This window comes from Boeremia exigua (genome assembly GCF_020726555.1).
Source record: "Boeremia exigua strain MPI-SDFR-AT-0100 chromosome Unknown C7974scaffold_8, whole genome shotgun sequence".
NCBI classification, from domain to species: domain Eukaryota; kingdom Fungi; phylum Ascomycota; class Dothideomycetes; order Pleosporales; family Didymellaceae; genus Boeremia; species Boeremia exigua.
This window is the reverse complement of record NW_025763525.1, coordinates 675,617-695,839: the sequence shown is the minus strand read 5'-3', so window position 1 is coordinate 695,839 and position 20,223 is coordinate 675,617. Positions and strand designations below refer to the sequence as shown.

The 20,223-nt window shown below is 54.9% G+C and overlaps 6 protein-coding genes across 6 annotated transcripts; 2 read left to right on the top strand and 4 right to left on the bottom strand.

Annotated features, from left to right (window-relative positions):
* Positions 1-71: 71 nt before the first annotated feature.
* On the bottom strand, positions 72-1,900 carry C7974DRAFT_213966 (uncharacterized protein). The gene has a single exon (XM_046137022.1). The coding sequence runs from the start codon at positions 1,415-1,417 to the stop codon at positions 272-274; it is 1,146 nt and encodes a 381-aa protein (XP_045995346.1). The 5' UTR covers positions 1,418-1,900; the 3' UTR covers positions 72-271.
* Positions 1,901-2,650: 750 nt separating this feature from the next.
* Positions 2,651-4,048, top strand: C7974DRAFT_214104 (uncharacterized protein). The gene has a single exon (XM_046137023.1). The coding sequence runs from the start codon at positions 2,933-2,935 to the stop codon at positions 3,815-3,817; it is 885 nt and encodes a 294-aa protein (XP_045995345.1). The 5' UTR covers positions 2,651-2,932; the 3' UTR covers positions 3,818-4,048.
* Positions 4,049-4,100: 52 nt separating this feature from the next.
* On the bottom strand, positions 4,101-5,962 carry C7974DRAFT_213963 (peptidyl-prolyl cis-trans isomerase 1). The gene is made up of 5 exons (XM_046137021.1): positions 5,690-5,962; positions 5,575-5,642; positions 5,260-5,524; positions 5,044-5,208; positions 4,101-4,995 (listed from the first exon to the last, which is right to left on the bottom strand). Exons 1-5 carry the CDS (start codon positions 5,697-5,699, stop codon positions 4,385-4,387), a joined length of 1,119 nt encoding a protein of 372 aa, XP_045995344.1. The 5' UTR covers positions 5,700-5,962; the 3' UTR covers positions 4,101-4,384.
* A 264-nt stretch (positions 5,963-6,226) lies between these two features.
* Positions 6,227-7,716, bottom strand: C7974DRAFT_315376 (interferon-related developmental regulator-domain-containing protein; the record flags this gene model as incomplete). Its single annotated transcript, XM_046138507.1, has 3 exons — positions 6,227-7,107; positions 7,155-7,429; positions 7,538-7,716. The coding sequence occupies 3 exons, from the start codon at positions 7,714-7,716 to the stop codon at positions 6,227-6,229; spliced, it is 1,335 nt and encodes a 444-aa protein (XP_045995343.1).
* Positions 7,717-8,516: 800 nt separating this feature from the next.
* Positions 8,517-9,119, bottom strand: C7974DRAFT_414640 (uncharacterized protein; the record flags this gene model as incomplete). The annotated part of the gene is made up of 3 exons (XM_046143819.1): positions 8,517-8,715; positions 8,771-8,955; positions 9,012-9,119. 3 exons carry the CDS (start codon positions 9,117-9,119, stop codon positions 8,517-8,519), a joined length of 492 nt encoding a protein of 163 aa, XP_045995342.1.
* Positions 9,120-10,400: 1,281 nt separating this feature from the next.
* On the top strand, positions 10,401-15,492 carry C7974DRAFT_338813 (EPSP synthase-domain-containing protein). Its single transcript, XM_046139236.1, has 2 exons — positions 10,401-15,354; positions 15,408-15,492. Exons 1-2 carry the CDS (start codon positions 10,591-10,593, stop codon positions 15,429-15,431), a joined length of 4,788 nt encoding a protein of 1,595 aa, XP_045995341.1. The 5' UTR covers positions 10,401-10,590; the 3' UTR covers positions 15,432-15,492.
* The last annotated feature ends 4,731 nt before the right edge of the window (positions 15,493-20,223 follow it).

Below are 20,223 nucleotides of genomic sequence, written 5' to 3'. Positions count from 1 at the left end.
CACGTCCGGCATCGCTGCCCCTAATCAAACCTCGCACACTGCTCATCTGCGCTCGTCTGAGGGTGAATTGAGCGGCTGATTGAGCGGCTGGTTGAACGGCTCGTCTGGGCTGCTCGCTGAACGGCTCGTTGAGCGACTCATTGAACGGCCCATTGCACTGCTCGTCTGACACTGCTCACCGCACCGCCCATCTGAACTGCTCTGAACTGCTCACCACACCGCCCGTCTGAACTGCTCACCGCACCGCTCGCCGCACCTACCCCCGCACTGCTCATCTAAACGGACGCTCGTCCTCGATGCTCACCGGGCTCAGCGGCAGCGACTGCGGCGGCGACGTGCCTGCCGTGCCCGGCTTGCGCATCGCCTGCCGCATCGTCTCGACCTGCAGCGGCATCTCCTCGTTCAGCGGCGTGCTGTGTGCAACATGTGATGCCGTAGGGCTGCCCGGCGACCGTGTGCGCGCGTGCTCGACGCCCTTCTCCGAGGGCGCGCCGCTCGTGGGCGGCGAGGCGGTCCGGCCCTGCGACGACAGCGGCGACCGCACGGGCGACGGCGAGCGGTTGGAGGTCGAGTTGAGGCTCATGAACTGGATGCCCTCGCCCGGCCCAAACGTCTCTCTGTCGTTCTCCACGTGCTCGGCCTGCACCACGTCGGCAAACGAGATGAAGCTGAGGCGCTTCACGTCCTCGGTGTCCAGCGACCCGTAGTTGGGCGCGGCCTCTGTCGTCTCGGTGGTGCTCGCGTGGCCAGACACGGCCGAGTCGTCTGGGGCCAGCGAGGGCGAGTACACCGAGTCGGCCATGCTCGCGCTGACGGTCGCGGCGGCGGGCTGGTGGGCCGAGTGTGTGATGATCTCGACCTTCTCTGGGCTGAGGAGGTCGTCGGTGATGGCCAGGGCAGAGGCGTCGAGGGCGGGCGGGATCATGTCCTCGGTCTTGACATGGTTGGGAATGGCCGGCGACGGCTCGGGCTCCTGCACGTTGCGCTCGAAGATCTGCGACGACGCGGGCGAGTGCAGGCCGGGGGACGAGGTGCGGTGGACGCTGCGACGGTTGGGCGAGGCGCCGATGCCAATGGGGGCTATGCGCGGGCTGGCGCGGGGCGACGCCCGCCGGTCGAACTGTGACGCGGCGAGCGACGGAGACGGCAGGAGCGAAGGCGCCGAGGCCGTAGATGCAGACACGGGAGCTGGCGTCGGCGCGGTCGGCGAGAGGGTGCGCGTGGGCGCGACCTCCTCGGCCAGCGCAAACGCGTCCTGCTCGGCCTGCCCAATGCCCTCCTGAGTGCCGCCCAACCCTAGCAGCTTCTTGCCCTTGGTCAGAATGCTCTCGCCCTCGGCTGGCGCCGCCGTCGTGTCGTCGGCCAGCCTGGCCAGGGGCGCGCCAGGGGAGTGCGGGGCGGGCTGCTGCGGGGACATGGTGCTGGTGGTGCGGTGTGGGCGCGGTGTGGGCGCTGTGCGATGGTGGGGTGCCGTGCAGTGGTTGGCGAGTCGACCAGCGTGCGAGAGATGCTGGCGGGCGTGCTGGCGGGCGTGCTGGAGAGGGTGCTCGAGGGCGTGCTGGAGGGCGTGTTGCCGTGCGCCGCGAGCAATGCCGTCACCGCGGTCAATTATTCTCAACGGCCGATGCGCTTCCAAGGATGCCGCAGAAGTGGGTTCAGTGGGAGTTGGACCCTGGACTGGAGTCTCCGGACCTGGAGACGGCGCGCGATGATTGAAGGCTTGACTGCGGGCGCTTGCAGACAGGACCGCCGGGGACGCAGGTTCAAGTGCACGCAGATCGCCCGTCAATACCGTTCTCCTGCACGCTTATCGTCGCTGGGCTCTGTGGATAAAAGCAAAAGTGTTGGGCTCAAGCAGTCCTGCCGCGAGATCAAATCGCGTCCACGTGCGCCAGATGACGTCGCCCCTCTTTATCGTGTCGATCCCACCGCCAGCAACCTTCCTCTTTTCGATCCGTCCCATGACGCGTGCCGCAGCCGTTTGCGCTGTGCAGCGGCAGCCGTTATGATCCAGGTTTCCAGTACCACCGAGCGAAGATCGTCTTTTCCACATTCCATCCACGTGAGCCATCGCAACGCCCCCCACCACTGCTGCTATCACGCTGCGTTCCAGCAGTGCGGCCAATTGCCCAGATGTGACTGTTTTGAAGGATCTGACACCCGGTGACCTGGCCAATCGACACTGCATCTTGATCGCAGACGCTGTATCGAAGTGGGCGCTTCGCCGACGGGCGTTTCGCCTGTTTCAGCACCCGCTGTCACGACTTCATGCAACTCAGCTCCACGACGTTTCTGTTCATGTCGCATGCCTCTAGTACTACCCAGTTTCACAACGACATCGCTTTGCTTTGGCAGGGTGGCATACATGCTACGATGATTGCAGATCTCAGAGTGAACCTCTGTCGCAGTATGGATCAAGCATGGCCTGAGGCGCCAACACCAAGGCAAGACCAAGTCTCCCACAACGGTGAACACTGCAGACGACCAGGCTGCAGCTGGTTTTCGAATGCGTTCGTCCCTTACAGACCCACCAAGCGCTTACCCAAAAGCTTGTTCAAAGCTTGTCACACCTATTCCTCCCCGTCTCATCCTACGAGATTCGTATCCATCCAGACAAGCCTCACCTGGCCTTGGTGCCGCAGATCTAGGGCTTGATACTGGCAAGCGGAGCATTCTACGATTGGGGACGAGAATGCCTGTTCTGCGCCTTTATGCTGTGCGCTCCGACCGGCAGTGGATGTATATCGTGAGTTGTCGAGTATAATAGAGCTTATCCTCCTCACATAGCAGCAACTCAAGCTTCAAGACTCTCTTCCATTCTTCCTCTACTCAATTGAAGCGGCTGGCTCGTTTCTCTACTATCTTCAACCCGTAACTTTTTATTCTTACACTACTGCATTCATCTCCCATTCAAAACTCTCCATCACCCAATATGCGCTTCTCTACTTTCCTCATCAGCACCATTGCGCCCACTCTCATCGCCGCCCATGGCAAGATTGCCGCAGTTCAAGGCGACGCAGGGGGCAACGGCACAGCAATCGGCATCCAAGGCGGCATCATCCCAGGCGCAGGCAAGAACAAAGTGACGGAGCCCGACACCACCGTCTTCAAGCGCACCGACATTGCCACAGACGGGCTCGGCAAGACCAAAGGCCAGGGCCCAAACACGGCCGCCATGCTCGCCGACACCATGGCGCAGAGCGGCTCCACGCTCCCCCAGGTCACCGACGGCGGCATGATCACCGGCACGTTCCACATCGTGACCACCGACGGCGCCGGCCCCGTGTCCGCCATGATCGACCCCACCGGCACCGGCGCCTTCTCCACCGGCGTCCAGGCCACAGTCATGCAGGACGTGCCCGGCAACAAGGGCAACATCAAAGCCAACGGCCAGGTCCCCCGCAGCCTGGCCTACTGGGCCCTGCGCGCCCGAGCCCTGGTCAAGCGCGCGTCGAACGTCAACCAGGACTTCCCCATCGCTGTGCAGGTGCCCGCTGGGACAACGTGCTCTGGGACCGCGGCAGGGCAGCAGAACGTCTGCTTCATGAAGATCGCGAACAGCAACAAAGCCGGGCCGTTCGGTGGCGTAATCGCATTCCAGATGATCGGATCTGCTGCTGGGAACAGCACGGCCGCTGCAGGTCCAGCAGGCTCGACAACCGGATCGACGTCTGGTGCAGGCTCGACAGCGTCTTCGCCCGGCACCGCCCCAGCGAACACAAAGACGGGCTCCAGCGCCGCGTCCCCGCCTGCATCCAACACCGGCACCAACAAGCGCACACCCGGCTCCGCAGTCGCGAGGCACTTCGCCGCATAAACAGTCCTCTCAGCCCCGCCTCGCAGCCCTCTCCCTTGTCATTTGCGCTGGAGGGGTTAGTGTGAGAGGGAGAGGCGTGGAGGGTAGGACGAATTTTGCTCGTCGAGGTTGGCGTACCCGGACGTCATGGTCGTGTTGGAGTCCGTGTTTCTTGTTTCTCGACGGCGGTTGCGTGAGGGTGTTAATTCTCTCACCGAGCTCGCAGTGACGGAAGTAGAGGAGCGCGGGGTCTGTTGATTCTCAACGGTGAGGTTGCTCGTGTGTATTGATATTCGTACAGCGCACTTGCTTCGGGAGATTGAGGCTGAGGCTGAGGCTGGATTTAGGCAGGCCGTCCGGGGAAACTGTCTGAGTGGAGCCTTCGTATTTGTACAAATTAGTGTCTTGCACAGATTAGTGTCGCCTAGAACAGCGCAGCTTGTAGGTCGCTGGCTAAATACCTACAATCAAACATGAAACGAGATGTTGTCGGGTCATATATTTATCGTTAACTATTCTTTCACTGTATCTTGGGCTACCATCTGGGCCCTTTTTGCATCGCCCTTCATCTGCCTCCACCGCGCGTACCTAGAAGTCGAAGGCATTTGCGTAGGCCTTCTTCTCCTTGTCCTTCCTTGCCTGCACCTTCTTCTTCACCACGTCCAGCTCCTTCACAATCGCCGCGTCGCCTGGCGCATACTTGATGGCTTCGTCCAGATCTGCCAGTGCGTCTTCCTCGTTCTTCTTGCCGATCTTGGCCTGTGCTCGTCTGAAGTACACCTTAGCCAGGTCCTTCTCTGTGATGCCTTCGATATCGAGCGCCTTTGTCGCACTCTCGGCGGCCTCGGCGTACTGGCTGGTCTTGTTCTGGAGCAACGCAAGGTTGGAGTAAACCGTGATCTTGAGCGCCTGGAGGCTCTTCCACAGCTCTGGAGGATCGTTGTCCAGCGGTGCAGGGTATTCATGCAGGTAACGGAGCGCCTTCTGGTACTTGGTGATGCCAAGATGAAGGTCCTGCTTCTTGAAAGCGGCATTGCCCATGTCCTTTAGCTCTGTCGCAATCTTCAAGACCTGTGCGCCTTCCCACTCCTCCTCACTAGGCTTCTGGTCCTCGGGGAAGTCCTCGTATGGGTCGCCTGTGATATCGGGTGTCTTATCGGTCGCCTTGTCGTAATCTTCATCTGTGAGCTCACCGCAGTCTAACCTATGTCAGCTATGGAGTGTGTTTCATGTTCTGTTCATCTTACCGACAATGGTAGCGTCATGCCATGGCTTGTCGCCGCTCTGGGTCTTCAGGTTCTCGATCTGTCGCACGATGCTCTTGCCGTTGATGACCTCGCCGTAAACAACGTGCTTCTTGTCCAGATGTGGGGTTGGAACGGTCGTGACAAAGAACTGCGAGCCGTTCGTGCCTGTTCCGTGTTAGCGATGGGCGATATCGATGCTTCAAACAGCAGACTCACCAGGTCCCGCGTTTGCCATGCTCAGCAGGAATGGCCTGTCATGAATTTGTTCGAAGTTCTCATCCTCGAACTTCTCGCCATAAATGCTCTCGCCCCCTGTGCCGTTGCCTTCAGTGAAATCACCACCTTGGATCATGAAGCCCTTGATGACGCGGTGGAAGCCCGAGCCCTTGTAGTGGAGAGGCTTGCCAGCCTTGCCCACCCCTTTCTCGCCTGTGCAAAGCGCACGGAAGTTCTCGGCGGTCTTGGGAACGATGTCGTTGTACTGTTCCGCTGTCAGTAACCGCGGTACGGTCACGCTGGTAGTCAACGTACGAGTTCGAAAGCAATGCGACCGGCCTTGACACCTCCGACAGCGATGTCAAAGAAGCAGCGGGTGCGCTCTATACTAGGTGAGTAGGCGTGTTTGAGTGCGAAGCGATCAGCTTACTGTCTGCCATGTTTGCTCAAATGTTCCTGTCTGTTGGCGTGGAAGCTTTAGGATTACAATTGGGTGGCGAGGGGTGTAGTTTTGAGGTTCTTTGTTGTACGGTAAGAATTGTGGTGATTGAGGTCGAAGAAAAGCTCCAGTGGGTAAAGCTGCCAGAAAGTTCTACGAAGCTGTACGGCCGCCGCGCCAAGGGCTGGCTGCCTTGCAGCAGGTGCAACCATGCATCGCACGGCGAAAGCGATGAGCGGGGGGTTAAATCACAAGTATCAGGTCCATTCTCACAAAAAGTAAGTTTAGTGAAGAACCGCACGAGATCAGTCGCGAATGGAGATCATTTGGAGTGTACAGGTTGGAGAGCCCTGGAGGGGCAACGCGGGGCATGTTTCGACACGTGATGATTGCAATATCTAGGTATCTATAGGAAACACCAGAAAAATGCATCTCGCTGAATGATCGTTAAAGATGGTTCCCAAAGCGCCGACGCCAACCAGGTATATATGCCAATTCGAAGCAAACCCAAGAAGTGCACAAGCATCACTAATGCTTGGCACGACGGTTGACCGAGAACGGGAGAGCTGATGAGACAGTCTCGTTGTACTCCCAGTGGTGCGCAAAACCTCCTTGGAGTGTTCTTCTGGCCGCATTGAACCTTATGAGCTTCCACCACTCGTCGATCTTCAACTCAAGACTGTTGTTGATCCGGACTCTCATTCGACCAGCACCGTATACTCGTCCGGTCTCGCTGATCACTGTTGAATACCCAGGACCACGTGACGGTTTTTCGACAGAATTGCGAATATCCGTGAAAGTCGAGTGTAGTGTTCTGCGGTCCTTCTTTGATATTCTCCGCGAAGACACTGTCGCCAGATCATCGAGGGTTTGCAGCAGCTTGGACTGATTGCGGTACACCTGGTAACGGTTGACCAACTTTGAAGCCCCTTTAACAAACTCTGGATGATCCTCGTTAACCCACTCGGGTTCGATCTCCTCATCCTCCTCTTGAGCAGTGTAAGATTTCTCATACAACAAGGCAATGTTCTCTCCTGCGGCAATTTGCACACCAGCATCAGAGCTTTCAAGCTGATCCACAAAGGCCTCAATGGCCGCTTCAGTCTCTTCTTGGAGATCATCAATATCTGTGGCAAGCAAGCCCCAGCTCTCAAGGGCAGCTGTGACGACGCTACCATTATCCGGAGCGTCCACAGACGCCCCATCTGACTCGACGATTCCAAGGAACAGCGTCATGATGTCCTTAATTTCGTCTTCACCAGCTCCACCGAAGAAGGCAGCTACGCCAAGACAATGGATGGCGTTGGCCTGGACTTCACCAGACTCTGATTGTATTGCTCGCTTGAGTTCTCCCGAAACATCCTCGTAGACATCGCCGGTATCAAGGGTCACGATGGTCGCAGCAAGAGCTGTGGACTGTTAGTGGTGCGTAGAGGAAGTGCAGACTGTATCGTACCTTTAAGAGCCTTGATTGTCTCACTTGGCGTAGTCTCTTGCCTGATGCTTCGAAGCATCGACTGTAGCAGCTCTCTGATCTGAGGCTCAATCTCCTCATTGGCGAAACGGGCCATAATAATGTAGGCATAAGCAGCAAAGCTCGCAGTACGGCCCTCAGTGGTGCTGCGCTTCAAATTGGTGATCTGCTCGATACGCACGTTGAGCTCGGACTTCCATTGTTCTTCCGAAATATTGACATCTTCTCCGTTGAGGATGTCGTCGAGAGAGTTGGTGCTGTAGTGGGTGTTAGCGCGTCGATCGCATTCCAGGGATGATGTCACTTCGTGAGACACGATGTGGGGAAACACCAAAAAAAAGTCGTGAGGAATGGACCGGGCTCACCTCCAAGCTGTTTCGTCGCTGAGATAGCCGTCGTCGCCTTCGTCCGAAGGAGCACGGCTTACGTTGCGACTAGCCGTCCGAGAGCCAGCTACTGAAGAATTGCCAGAGGCGATCTTTGAACGCGCTTTACGCGACATAGTCTTGTGGCTCTCGAGAGCCTGCTTGCGAAGGTCGCGCATAGTGGATGATGTTGTTCTGTTATACAGGCGGTCGCTGCTGGGTATATAGGTGTGTGCGCTGTCGACAGCACTCTAAGTTGGTGGCGGTAGTTGGACCGTTTGAATGCGGGGGACCGGAGTTGTTGCAGTTATTGCCAGGGAGGATCAGTCGAGTATTGATATACAAGAGGTTTATACGACATGAGTCACAGCGGTGGCGGTAGACAGGTTCAAAGAGTATTCGTAGGAGCAACGACGGGAGAAAGCTGGTTCAGCTCGAAGTTGTGTTGCCTGAACCAAATGCAAATGTGCGCTAGTGATTATCTGCCCTACCTTACGTCATAATTCCCTGACTGACACTACTGACGTCTGCATGTGACATATCCTCCCGCGGGTTCTTGTGTAAGGAAGGATGGTGTTGTCTTGGCCCTTAAATTCTCCATGATCAGGTCTCAGCTGATGTACGAAGTACATCCGAGGAAATAGTCCACGGATGATCGGGACGAGAATCACATATTGCCTACCTATGATTGGCTGGTACTTGGATGAATGTTTGTCTATTGTTTTGTGATGGATATTGCTATGTGATGCATACTCATGGTCGCATTAAGAAGACCCTTATCTTCGCATCTACTCGAGAGGTGGGAATAACGTTTGGACGGTGTTGGTCTATGAGTGGTCGGCTTTTCCAGGTCAGTATCCGAACCTGTCTACACATTCACCAACATTGTAGCTGGCCTCATCTTCACTCCTGAGACATAATGATGATATAAATGAGGGTCATAATATTCTTGATTCGTTGCTAATAGCATAGATCGCTCTTACAATACAGCAGCAACAGCTCCTACAACAACAGCAATAGCACCATGGGCGTAGATGCCTACACCGGTTGCTTGCGGTGCCGCACCCTGACTACCACTTGTTCGTGCAGCCTTGGGTACAACGCTCGACCAGATCTTGTCCTCCTCTTTCCGTACGCTCTCGAAGACACTCAGAGCCTCTGGTGGCATGGCTGTGTACCTGTCCAAAGTGTCAGAAGCAGTTAAAAATTGGACCATCAAGGCGAATGACTTACCAATCGGGAAGTGTAGTAAAGCGTGTATAATCTGTCCCTGTCGCTGTGGCGATCTCTGGAATACCATCGCGAGTGCGTGCATATGTGTAAAAGGCGCCCTGCGCGCTCCTCACATCAGACTGGGTTGATAAGGCGGCTTCATAGCTGCCGATAGCTTTCGACATTGCGTTGGCGATGGACGTGGACTAATATGGTGAGCATTCGCCATCAAATTCGATTATGCCGTAGGCGAGAGTTGTACCTCTGCGTCGTCGGTATACCACCACTCAGTCTGTCCTGTCCTGATATCAAAGCCAGCAAGCGCGGTGCTGGCCATGGCAATCACGGCGACGATGAATTTACAAAGCATGGTGTAAGCTTGTGGATGTGGTTACTATGATTTGAGGTAGGGGTGAAGTGCGCTGAGTTAGACGTGAGACGACGCAAGGGAGCCAAGTTATAAAGGTTCTTCATAGCGTCTTCAGACAACGAATGCAGCTTTTGGCGACAAACTCTGCGCCTCGGATGCTGTTTCCAAGGCTCGCTACGCTGTGGTTGCCTGTCAGGCCTCCAGTACATTATTGAATAGAGTAACCCAGGCGGGCTAAGTTTGTTGTTTTGGGATGGTTTCCGAAAGCTTAGCGTACAGTCAAGCTCTTTAGCCGCTGACCGGTCAGCCCATTTGATCCACTCTTCGATGTTGGCGTCGCCTTTTCCAGCCCACGGATTTTACATAACCTGCAGCGCCTCTTGTATCATTTTCAGGCCAACCAGTAGGTCAGAGTCAGTCTCTAGCGGCGGAACGTCAGGGAAAACTACGTGCCGTCTCCCGGTACCTGCAGGCGGCACAGTGCTCTCTGTTTGCAGAAGTTACAAACCTAGGTCCCAACGTCACTGCTGATTCGAACTAGCAGCTCGTGTGTTTCCACCTTCTTGGCGCCATGTTGCGAATCTGCGTGTTGCCAGGGTAATTGAGGCGCAGCTTCACCGCCAGAATCGCGACAAGACCCAGGGTCGTTGAGAAACGCCGGTAGTCTTGCAGAAGCCTTTTGACTTCCACTCTGTGGGAAACCGTTGCGACGAAAGTCGGGAAACTAGGTACCTAGTGGGAGCTTTCCATGACGCACGGGTCTCTGGGGCTGGGCAACCTTGAAGATCCCGTGACCGCTACCTAGGTATCGACTATCGAGGTTTTAACCCATGTGAACTACGAGATCGGGCCACGACCCTGGTTGCTGGAGCCTTCAAACATCCTTCGTGATAAGAAGTAAGCAAGGATCGGCCGGATGATTAGCTGGGAACCTTGGTAAACCAGCGGAGACTGGGGCCGCGGCCTGTTTTCCGCAAAGGATTTATCAATGGACCAAAATCGTTGACCAGAACCGTTGCGGATTTCATGTCGTGGATGGCATGGCGAGCAAATGGCAACCACGCTGGACTAGCCCCCTTTTTATCGAGAAAGCGCAAGGTGACGCATATAGTGCTGACCATGCCCAGACACAGCACATACAGTGCGAAAGGTCCGAATGACACCCAGGTCGTTCGACAAAGAGCGGAGGTGGAGACCGAGTGTTGTGGAGTGCAGAGAAGACTGGGCGGTCAGAGCAGCTACGGTGCGTAGCTCCGCCGACACCGCCCCTCACCAAATATTCTGCCAATTGAGTCACGGCTGTTGACCAGCGCCGCACAACAATTTCCTGAAAGAAAGTGGTCTCTGTTCCACGTCAATTGCATATTTTACAACAGTGCCGACTTCTCTTTGGACATTTGCAGGTTCCCTAGCTGCGGAGAAGCTCCAATAACAGAAGGGCAGTCTGCCCGCACCGATCCCGTCTACAACCATGGCAACCAGCAAAACATCTACGGCACCCACAAAGGTGAACATTCTGGGCAAGGACTCGATTGTGGTTGACTACGGGCTCTGGCAGAGCTACGTTGCCAACGACCTTGTGCAGAACATTCCGTCGTCTACCTACGTTCTCATCACCGACACCAACATTGGCGCGACCTACATCCCTACGTTCGAGAAGGCCTTCAATGCCGCCGCCGCAGCAAGCGCAACCAAACCGCGGTTGCTGACGTATACGATCCCTCCCGGCGAGAACTCCAAGTCGCGAAACACAAAAGGCGTGGTAGAAGACTGGCTGCTGTCGCAAGGATGCACACGGGATACGATCATCATCGCCCTTGGCGGCGGTGTGATCGGTGACATGATCGGCTTTGTTGCTGCCACCTACATGCGTGGAATCAAATTTGTCCAAGTACCGACAACTCTGCTGGCTATGGTCGATTCGAGTATTGGTGGCAAGACGGCCATTGACACCCCAGCAGGCAAGAATCTTGTGGGGGCTTTCTGGCAACCCGAGCGTATCTATATCGACCTGCAGTTTCTCGAGACGTTGCCCAAGCGCGAGATTATAAACGGTATGGCTGAGGTCGTCAAGACAGCGGCTATCTGGGACGATAAAGAATTCACCACACTCGAGGGTAACGCCAGCACAATCCTTGCGGCGCTCGATCAGAACACCGACGGTGGGAGAAGGAATTTCGACAGCATTGCGGACATATTGAAGCGCATCGTGCTTGGTTCCGTACGCGTCAAGGCAGAAGTTGTCTCCGCTGATGAGCGAGAGGGTGGTCTGCGTAACCTGTTGAACTTCGGTCACTCTATTGGCCACGCTTTCGAGGCGATTCTCACGCCGCAGATTCTGCATGGTGAGGCTGTCGCAATCGGTATGGTCAAAGAGGCGGAATTGGCGCGTTACTTGGGCGTACTGGACCCCTCTGCAGTCGCACGCCTCACCAAGTGCATCGCCAGCTATGGCTTGCCTACATCGCTTGCAGACAAGACTGTCCGTAAACGTACTGCCAACAAACACTGCCCAGTTGATGAGCTCATCAAGATCATGGCAGTTGACAAGAAGAACTCGGGCAGCATCAAGAAAGTCGTCCTCTTGTCCGGTATTGGACGCACGTACGAGAAGAAGGCCAGCACAGTCGCAGATCGTGACATCAAGATCGTGCTCTCGCCAAGCATTTCCGTCCATCCCGGTGTCCCCAGTGATCTAAATGTCACCTGCACGCCTCCTGGATCCAAAAGTATCTCGAACCGAGTTCTTGTACTTGCTGCGCTTGGGTCCGGGTCGTGCCGTATTAGCAACTTGCTGCATTCTGATGATACCCAGGTCATGCTGGACGCGATCGCAAAGCTGCAAGGCGCTACCTTCTCCTGGGAAAATGATGGAAAAGAATTGGTCGTCACAGGAAATGGCGGTAACTTGAAGGCTACGAGTGATGAGCTTTACCTAGGAAATGCGGGTACAGCAGCACGTTTCCTGACATCGGTGACCGCGCTGGCCCAACCGACCGAGGGCGTTACATCGACCATCGTCACGGGCAACGCAAGAATGAAGGAGCGACCTATCGGCCCTCTGGTCAAGTCGCTGCGAACTATGGGCATCGATATTGACTACCAGGAGAACCAGGGTAGCTTGCCATTGCGCATTGCCGCGTGCAGCGGCTTCGGCGCCAGTGAAGGAGAGAACGCATTCACTGGGGAGATTGAACTCGCAGCCACTGTCTCGTCGCAGTACGTTTCTTCGATACTACTGTGTGCGCCCTACTCCAAGAAGCCTGTAACTCTTCGTCTGGTTGGTGGAAAGCCTATCTCGCAGCCATACATCGACATGACTATTGCGATGATGGCTTCCTTTGGTGTGCAGGTCGAAAAGTCCTCCACCGAGGCTAACACCTACCACATCCCTAACGAACCCTACACAAACCCCTCTGAGTATGTCGTTGAGAGTGATGCCAGTTCGGCCACGTACCCTCTGGCTATCGCGGCTATCACAGGAACTACCTGCACAGTGCCGAACATCGGCTCAAGCTCTCTGCAGGGCGACGCTCGTTTTGCAATTGAAGTTCTGGAACCAATGGGTTGCACGGTTGAGCAGTCAGCTACTTCGACAACCGTTACTGGCCCACCAAGAGGAGAACTGAAGGCGGTCAAAGAGATTGACATGGAGCCAATGACAGACGCTTTCCTTACTGCGTCTGTGCTGGCCGCTGTTGCATCTTCTAACGGCACCTCGACCACAACGCGCATATACGGCATCGCCAACCAGCGTGTGAAAGAGTGTAACCGCATTCAGGCCATGGAAGACGAACTTGCCAAGTTTGGTGTAACGTGCAGGCAGTTCGACGACGGCATCGAAGTCGACGGGAAGGGCTATGAACTCACGGCACCGAAACAAGGCATCCATTGTTACGATGACCATCGCGTCGCGATGAGTTTTGCTGTTCTTTCGTTGGTCGCACCTGAGCCAGTGCTGATCCTTGAAAAGGAGTGCACTGGAAAAACTTGGCCAGGATACTGGGATTCTCTTAATCAGATCTTCAAGGCCGGGCTGGATGGTGTCGAGCTGCCGCACACTGCCATCCATGACAACAGAATCGGGTCGACTGTCACAGACAAATCGATTTTCTTCATCGGCATGCGCGGAGCTGGCAAAACAACGACAGGTGGTTGGGCTGCTCGTGTACTCGGATGGCCGCTCATAGATCTTGACACGGCTCTTGAAGAGCACCTAGGCATGACAATTCCGGAGCTCATCAAGCAGCGAGGGTGGGACGGATTCCGAGCTGAAGAGCTGAAAATCCTGCAGAAGACCATGAGAGAAAAGCCGACAGGCCATGTCTTCGCGTGCGGCGGTGGTATCGTCGAGATCCCTGAAGCACGCAAGATCTTCGTTGACTACCAGAAGAGCAACGGAGTAGTTCTGCTTGTGTCTCGTGACATCACAAAGGTCATGGATTTCCTCCAGATCGACAAGACACGACCAGCATATGTTGAGGACATGATGGGTGTCTGGCTGCGACGCAAGCCTTGGTACCTGGAGTGCAGCAACTACCTTGTCAACAGCCAAAGTTCGGACGCTACTGGATTTGTCAGGGCTTTGGAGGATTTTGGTCGCTTCTTGAAGATGATCACAGGGAGAACGTCGGCGTTGAAGGCGATTCGCAAAAGGAAGCAGTCCTTCTTTGTTTGCCTCTCTGCACCACAGGTTGAGCCCTTACACAAAGATATGGCCGAAATCACAGTGGGAGCGGATGCAGTAGAGCTCCGAGTAGATCTCCTGCAAGATCCCAAAGCACCACAAGGGCCGCCATCACCCGAGTTCGTGATCGAACAGCTGACCGCGCTTCGCAAAGCCACATCTTTGCCCGTCATCTTCACGATAAGAACTAAGTTACAAGGCGGCAACTTCCCTGATGAGGCATTCAGCGAAGCTCGCGAGCTGTACCAAACGGCTCTTCGACTGGGTTGTGAGTTCTTGGATCTGGAAATGACCATGCCCGAGTACATTCTCCGCGAGGTTACGGAGCAGAAGGGCCACACAAATATCATCGCCAGCCACCATGATCCTCGAGGTGAGCTGAGTTGGACAAATGGTTCTTGGATTCAGTACTACAACCGAGCATTGCAGTTTGGCCATGTCATCAAGCTTGTTGGTGTGGCTAAGTCACTGAAAGACAACTTTGCCCTGGCGGAGTTCAAGTCGTGGGCAGAATCTGCGCACCCCGTGCCTATCATCGCCATCAACATGGGTGAGCACGGTAAGCTGAGCAGGGTACTGAACGGTTTCATGACGCCAGTCTCGCATCCTTTGCTTCCATCAGCAACTGCACCTGGTCAGCTTACAGCAGCCGACATCCGACGTGGTCTGTCGCTGATGGGCGAGATTCAGCCAAAGAAGTTCTGCATTTTTGGTTCTCCTGTGCAGCAAAGTCCGAGCCCGCGCCTGCATAACAGACTCTTCCGTGAGACAGGATTGCCGCATAATTATACCATCGTTGAAACCGCCGATACAACGCCCATCAAGGACATTATCCGTGCACCGGATTTTGGAGGAGCCAGTGTGACTATTCCACTCAAACAAGACGTGGCCCCACTGTTGGATGGCATCGGTCCAGAGGTCGAAGCTATCGGCGCTCTCAACACGATTGTGCCGGAGATTTCGATTGATGAAGCGACCGGCAAGGAAGTCAAGCGACTCATCGGTCGCAATACTGACTACCTCGGCATGGTCCTTGTCTTGAAGAACGCGGGCGATCAGCGGTTACCCGGCGAGCAGCACTCTGGCCTCGTGATCGGGGGTGGAGGAACGAGTCGTGCAGCCATCTACGCGCTGCATGAAATGCAGTACAGCCCGATCTACCTCCTTGGCCGCAATGTCGAGAAGATGGAGAAACTGCAAGCAGACTTCCCCGCAGAGTATGATATTCGTGTCATCAAAGACATTAACGATGTTGAGGCTCTGGAACGCTTGCCCACTGTTGCCATCGGAACCATTCCTGCCGACAAGCCTATCGATGCATCCATTCGCGAGACTCTAATCGCCTTGTTCGACAAAGCTAAGACCGCGGAGAACGCAGCACAAATGACTCTGCTTGAAATGGCTTACAAGCCTGCAGTCACTGCATTGATACAACTCGCACAGGACGCTGGCTGGAAGACTGTGAACGGTCTGGAGGTCCTTGTCGGCCAAGGTGTTCATCAATTTGAGTACTGGACCGGCATCAAGCCCCTATATGCAATTGCAAGGGTAAGTTCAAAACGTGCTGCAAATGCCGATGAGTTTACTGACAGAGTCAACAGGAAGCAGTTTTGAGTGGCTACTAAAGCCAAGGCTCGTAGAAAAGCTGATGTTTAATACAGTCGAATCAATCGCTTGCATGTCTCGTTCTGTGTCTTATGCGATACTTGCCTCGAGTCGCACCGTTACTTATCTGCAGTCTGTATGTCGTGACAACCATGCGCTTCCCGCCCCAACTAAAGGAGCGTGCCGTAAGCGTCAATATTCCGAGAGGCGCTAGCTAAAGGCTTGAATCAACATAACGAGATGCGAAGCATTAAATGTCCGTGCCTAGCCGCCTTCACGGGTGGAGGTTCCACTTTCTCGTCCCCAGCTTCACCAGGCGTTATGAAGGGACACAGAACATGCATAACCTTGACATTGATTGGCACTTACGGATAGATACGTGTCAATCTTGAAAGTACAGGGCTCACACTGAATGATGTGGATCCCTCTCAAGAGAGACAGAAAAAGCAATGATGGACGAACAGGGACCTGCCATTTCACTGGGACTTGCAGCACGTGGACATGTCCGTTTGCGCCCCGCCCCACTCAGTTCTGCACTCCATTGCAAGATTTCAGTCAGGCGTCTGTCCAACCTGACTCGTTTCTATGTGAGCCCAATGTGATCAGTCATCGAGCTGCTTGTCTACTGTATTGTTTGTCGCCACGCGTCGAGGCGTGAATGTTGCACCAACTACGGCATGATAGGAGAAGGGCAAATAGATGAGCATATATTCAGGGCGCATAAGCGATGACAGGTAAGATTACGATTGGAACTGATATTTATGTCTGGGCGAGCAGGAGACAAACAGAGGGTGTACAGAGGGTCGCTTACAATATCTTGAATCGAGCTACTCGCCATCAATGGAGAGTTCAGGTATACAACGGACATCGTGAGATTGGACACTGCGTGTAAGATGAGAAAATAGCAAGCTCCACCTATATCTGAGCGGGAACATCGATCCGGCTTCACGGCATCGTCTTATCGAGTGCGAAACCCGAAGGTAAGTTCAAAGTAAGGTGAATGACTGTGGTGGGGCAAGACGCGTAACGTGTTTAGGCCGGCTGAAGGACGTGCCCTTTCCATTGCATGGGATATGTACTTGGATGTCACGGTATCGCATCTAGGTACAGGGTGTTGCTTGCCAAGCATATGTACCGACTCCTACACAGAGCTGTGCAGCGTGGGTAGTCCCCAGTCTTTCCCAAGCATCGTGGACGACTCACACTACACTTTGAAACAGATGTTGATCGTATCTCGTCACATAGCTTTTGCACGGGCATCGGGGGGACTCCACCGCTGCAGAATCCCTTCGCCTATGCCAGTCGCTGTGCGTAACCTGTGTGATTCCTACGATCCCTCGTCAAATCCATCGCCGGGGAGCCCCGAGGGAAAGGTAGGCGAGGCATGGAATCGCAATGCTGCAAGTGTGCATGCAGGGGAAAGGGATAAATAAGATGAGACCAGGGCGCTGGGAACCAACAAGCGCACGGATGTACACAATGTGCTCGAGCAACGTGCGCTTCCCGTCCGCTCGTTGGGGAAGCCAAAATCGCGAAACCTTGAGAGAGGCTTCGGAGCACACTTCATTTAGGGATGATGGGGAGTAAGCCACAGCCTATCGCTGGTCAGGGCGCTTAGACAATGGAGCATGCCGTGGACAACGCTGACATGCCGGTTCCCGTGGCCTATGGGGACTTGCCGTCAGCGGCATCGAATCCAAACGATGGTGGTTCATAAGGCGAAAGGCGAGACTAGTAAGGCCAAGGTCCCCTGCGTATGACGATGTCGCCTGCACGCTTTTAGGATCACCACGGTTCTGACGTGAGGAGCTAAAGCTGCGTTCGGCAGCGCTGATGGCAATCCGGCAAGAGGAAGATGTGATTATACAGACGCAATGTTAAGAAGATCTGCGTCAGAAATATCGACCATGTGAACGAGCCCGTGGGTGACTAGGCTGCGATTCGCGCCAGCCCTGACTCAGAAGCCGTCTCACAGAAGTCACTTGCGACGTGCATGTGTATGCTCACGACGGCGAGGTGCTAGAACGAAATCTAGTACGTGTGCATGCAGTTGAGCCGTTAGACAAAAAACGCTCGGAGCGCAGCGACGCTGGTAGTGGTGTCGTCAAGCGGCTGTTCGGCTGTTGTTGCCATTTAACGACACCAAGCGGCTTCTAAAATAACACAGAGTATGAATAGCAAGTCCGACAGGATATGCGCATGCGCTTCAAAAAGATGACGGAATCCATTGCACGATTTAGCAAGGCAGACTGTTTGCAAGCGAAGAAGTTCAGCCTCATGGAGCGCGATGGGGCAGCGCAACCTATGTTTAGAGCCGGGAAGGAGCAACCCGCTAGCGTCTTCTTGCTTCCCCACACCTCCATGTGCGGCGAGGCTGTGGTCTGTGTTTTCCGCCATGTCATAGATGATTGCACAGTGAATAACTTCTGTGCAGGCTGCCGACCCGGCTAACATTGGATTGAATCAAAACGAACACTGTAAGCGATTGCGTACCCCTGTGAGCGGAGTCCGAAGATAGAACTCTGTAGACAAGGCTGATGGTGCACGTGCCATTCGCCAACCGCTCCTGCAATGATTCTGATTGCGACATGCAGCAAGATGGAGCACAGCGAGGGTAATCCAGCTTCGCGGAAAAATTTCGAATCTTTGTTTGGCAGGGTCTGCGAGACCGGCACGACCGGCAGGATGCAAAGAATGTCGAACAAACGAGACGGCAAATCACAACATCCATCGTGGCATGATTGATGAGGCGTCGAGCCGCGATGCGTGAAGGATTGAGTGGGGCTAGTGTCTAGCGCCGATAACCTGCCTTCATCGTCACAGTCCAGATCATACACAATCCACCGAGATGCACCCAACCGAGTCGGCGGCCTAGCTCTCCCTGTACACACTTCAAAACCGGGAGCATCACGGGACATAGCGGAGTTTTCCCGTTGCCGTTCCCGTCCTCATGATGATATGGCATGGGAGACCTTGCAGTCTTCACTGGGAGCATCATCCACGTGTGCATCGCGAATAGACGACGCATCGACTCATGTTGTGGTGACAGTGCGAAGATCAAACCCTCCTTGGCGGAAATCCGACACGCCGGAATTTCTCAATCTGGTATACAACGCGTAGGAGCTCAAATGAGAAGATCCTACGCGCTTTCGTCATGACGTCCGTCTTATGCGCGTAGTTTGAGATCTCACCTACTTGGACACCACGGATTGCGTTGCAAACAGGTGGTGCTCTTATAGCAATCCGCGTCGGAAAAAAGAATAAATTCACACGGCTTTCGCGGCGAGTGTCGTTGTCCCGAAATCTTAGATTGGAGCTTGTACCAAAGGGGCAAATGGCACATCCTTCTAACTTCCAGGTCGATCGATAATCGCACATTCACACTCAACAAATGACGACCTTCACATCGTCCAAGCTTGTTAAAACAGGTGGACTGGGCTGGAGGTCAAGCATGGTGAGGGCAGAGAGCTCGGACATGCCCCCGTTCCCTCCCATCAATTTACGCGCCAGCCGTAAGCCTGTTGGCCAGGGTCCCCTTTCCAACTGACCAGTGTCTCGGTCTCCATCCCGAATCTTAGACGGCCCTGGCCGCCCTATCCCGACCGTATGGAAGACGACGCCGCACAACATGCGACGAGCAACTTCGTCAAAACCTGCTCCAGACGCGGCTCTGAGGCGGCAATCTGATCCTCCCGCACTTTTAGATGCACACGAGGTTAGAGAAACTTGCATGGCGCAGGCTAAGGCTACGGGTGACATGCTGTCTTTCTTCAAGAGGCTGCGCTTCAGGTCTCGCAGGAGTTTGAGAGGACGCAGTGGACAGACATTGACCATGCCGATGCGTGTGCCGCTGGTGGACCAAGTGCCCGAGCCTTGAAAGGCTACAGACGAGCGGAAGGGCTGATTGACGTGCGCTAATCCCATCAGGCCTCCCACTGGCTTTTCCTAGACTTGTGGAGATTGGAGAACGCTTGTCTCGATCAGTGCAGGATCGCGACAGAGCAGCCGCACACGCACGGGGGGACTCTTCGCCGGGCTTACGCTCCTCATTTCTACGCATCACCGAATGAGCAACACCAACCAGGGCAACGCTCGCAGACCGGCATCCCCACCACCTGCAGCAGCTCGAGATTAATGTTACCTTCAATGCAACGGATGGTCACCGTTGATGGTCGCCGTTCACAGGGGCAGAATGGCAGACATCATCAAACAGCTTGGTGTTCTGACGTTCTCCACAGCATCTTGCATGCTGGCAGGGCTACAGATGACACTACGCACCAGTCCAATACCCCTCATGCCAATGAAAGACGCCTTGCGGAAATACACTAGGAGGACACTAGGTATACAGTTCAGCGTTTGAAAACCATGATGACAATGCACCGCCAATGTCAGGATTCGGAGCAACAAACGTATGATATGACCGTTCAATGCTGTCATTCAAACGCGCCATGATATGTCCTACTAGTCCTGCAAACACAGTCGCCTTGTCTGCATGTCGTGATCATGCGCGTTGGCGTAAGCAGGCACAAATGTGCGCCGTTGCAGGGAGGCAGGAAGGCTGAGTGCACGGGCGTCGCTATTTCGGGTACCAAGCCACCACGCATCACAGCGTGTACCGCGCTTTGCTTGGTCTTTCGAGGCAGGGCCGGTCCGCAACATGGCGTTGCGGTGCCAATCTCTATCCTCTCCAGCAACCTGTCCCGTGCGCCATATTTGGTGCGCGGATGCTCTGGTGCTCTGGGGGTTGCTTATGGAACCGTTCGGTTACACGCCCGCAGCCATGCCCACGGGCTCCAAGTTTGGACACAATCC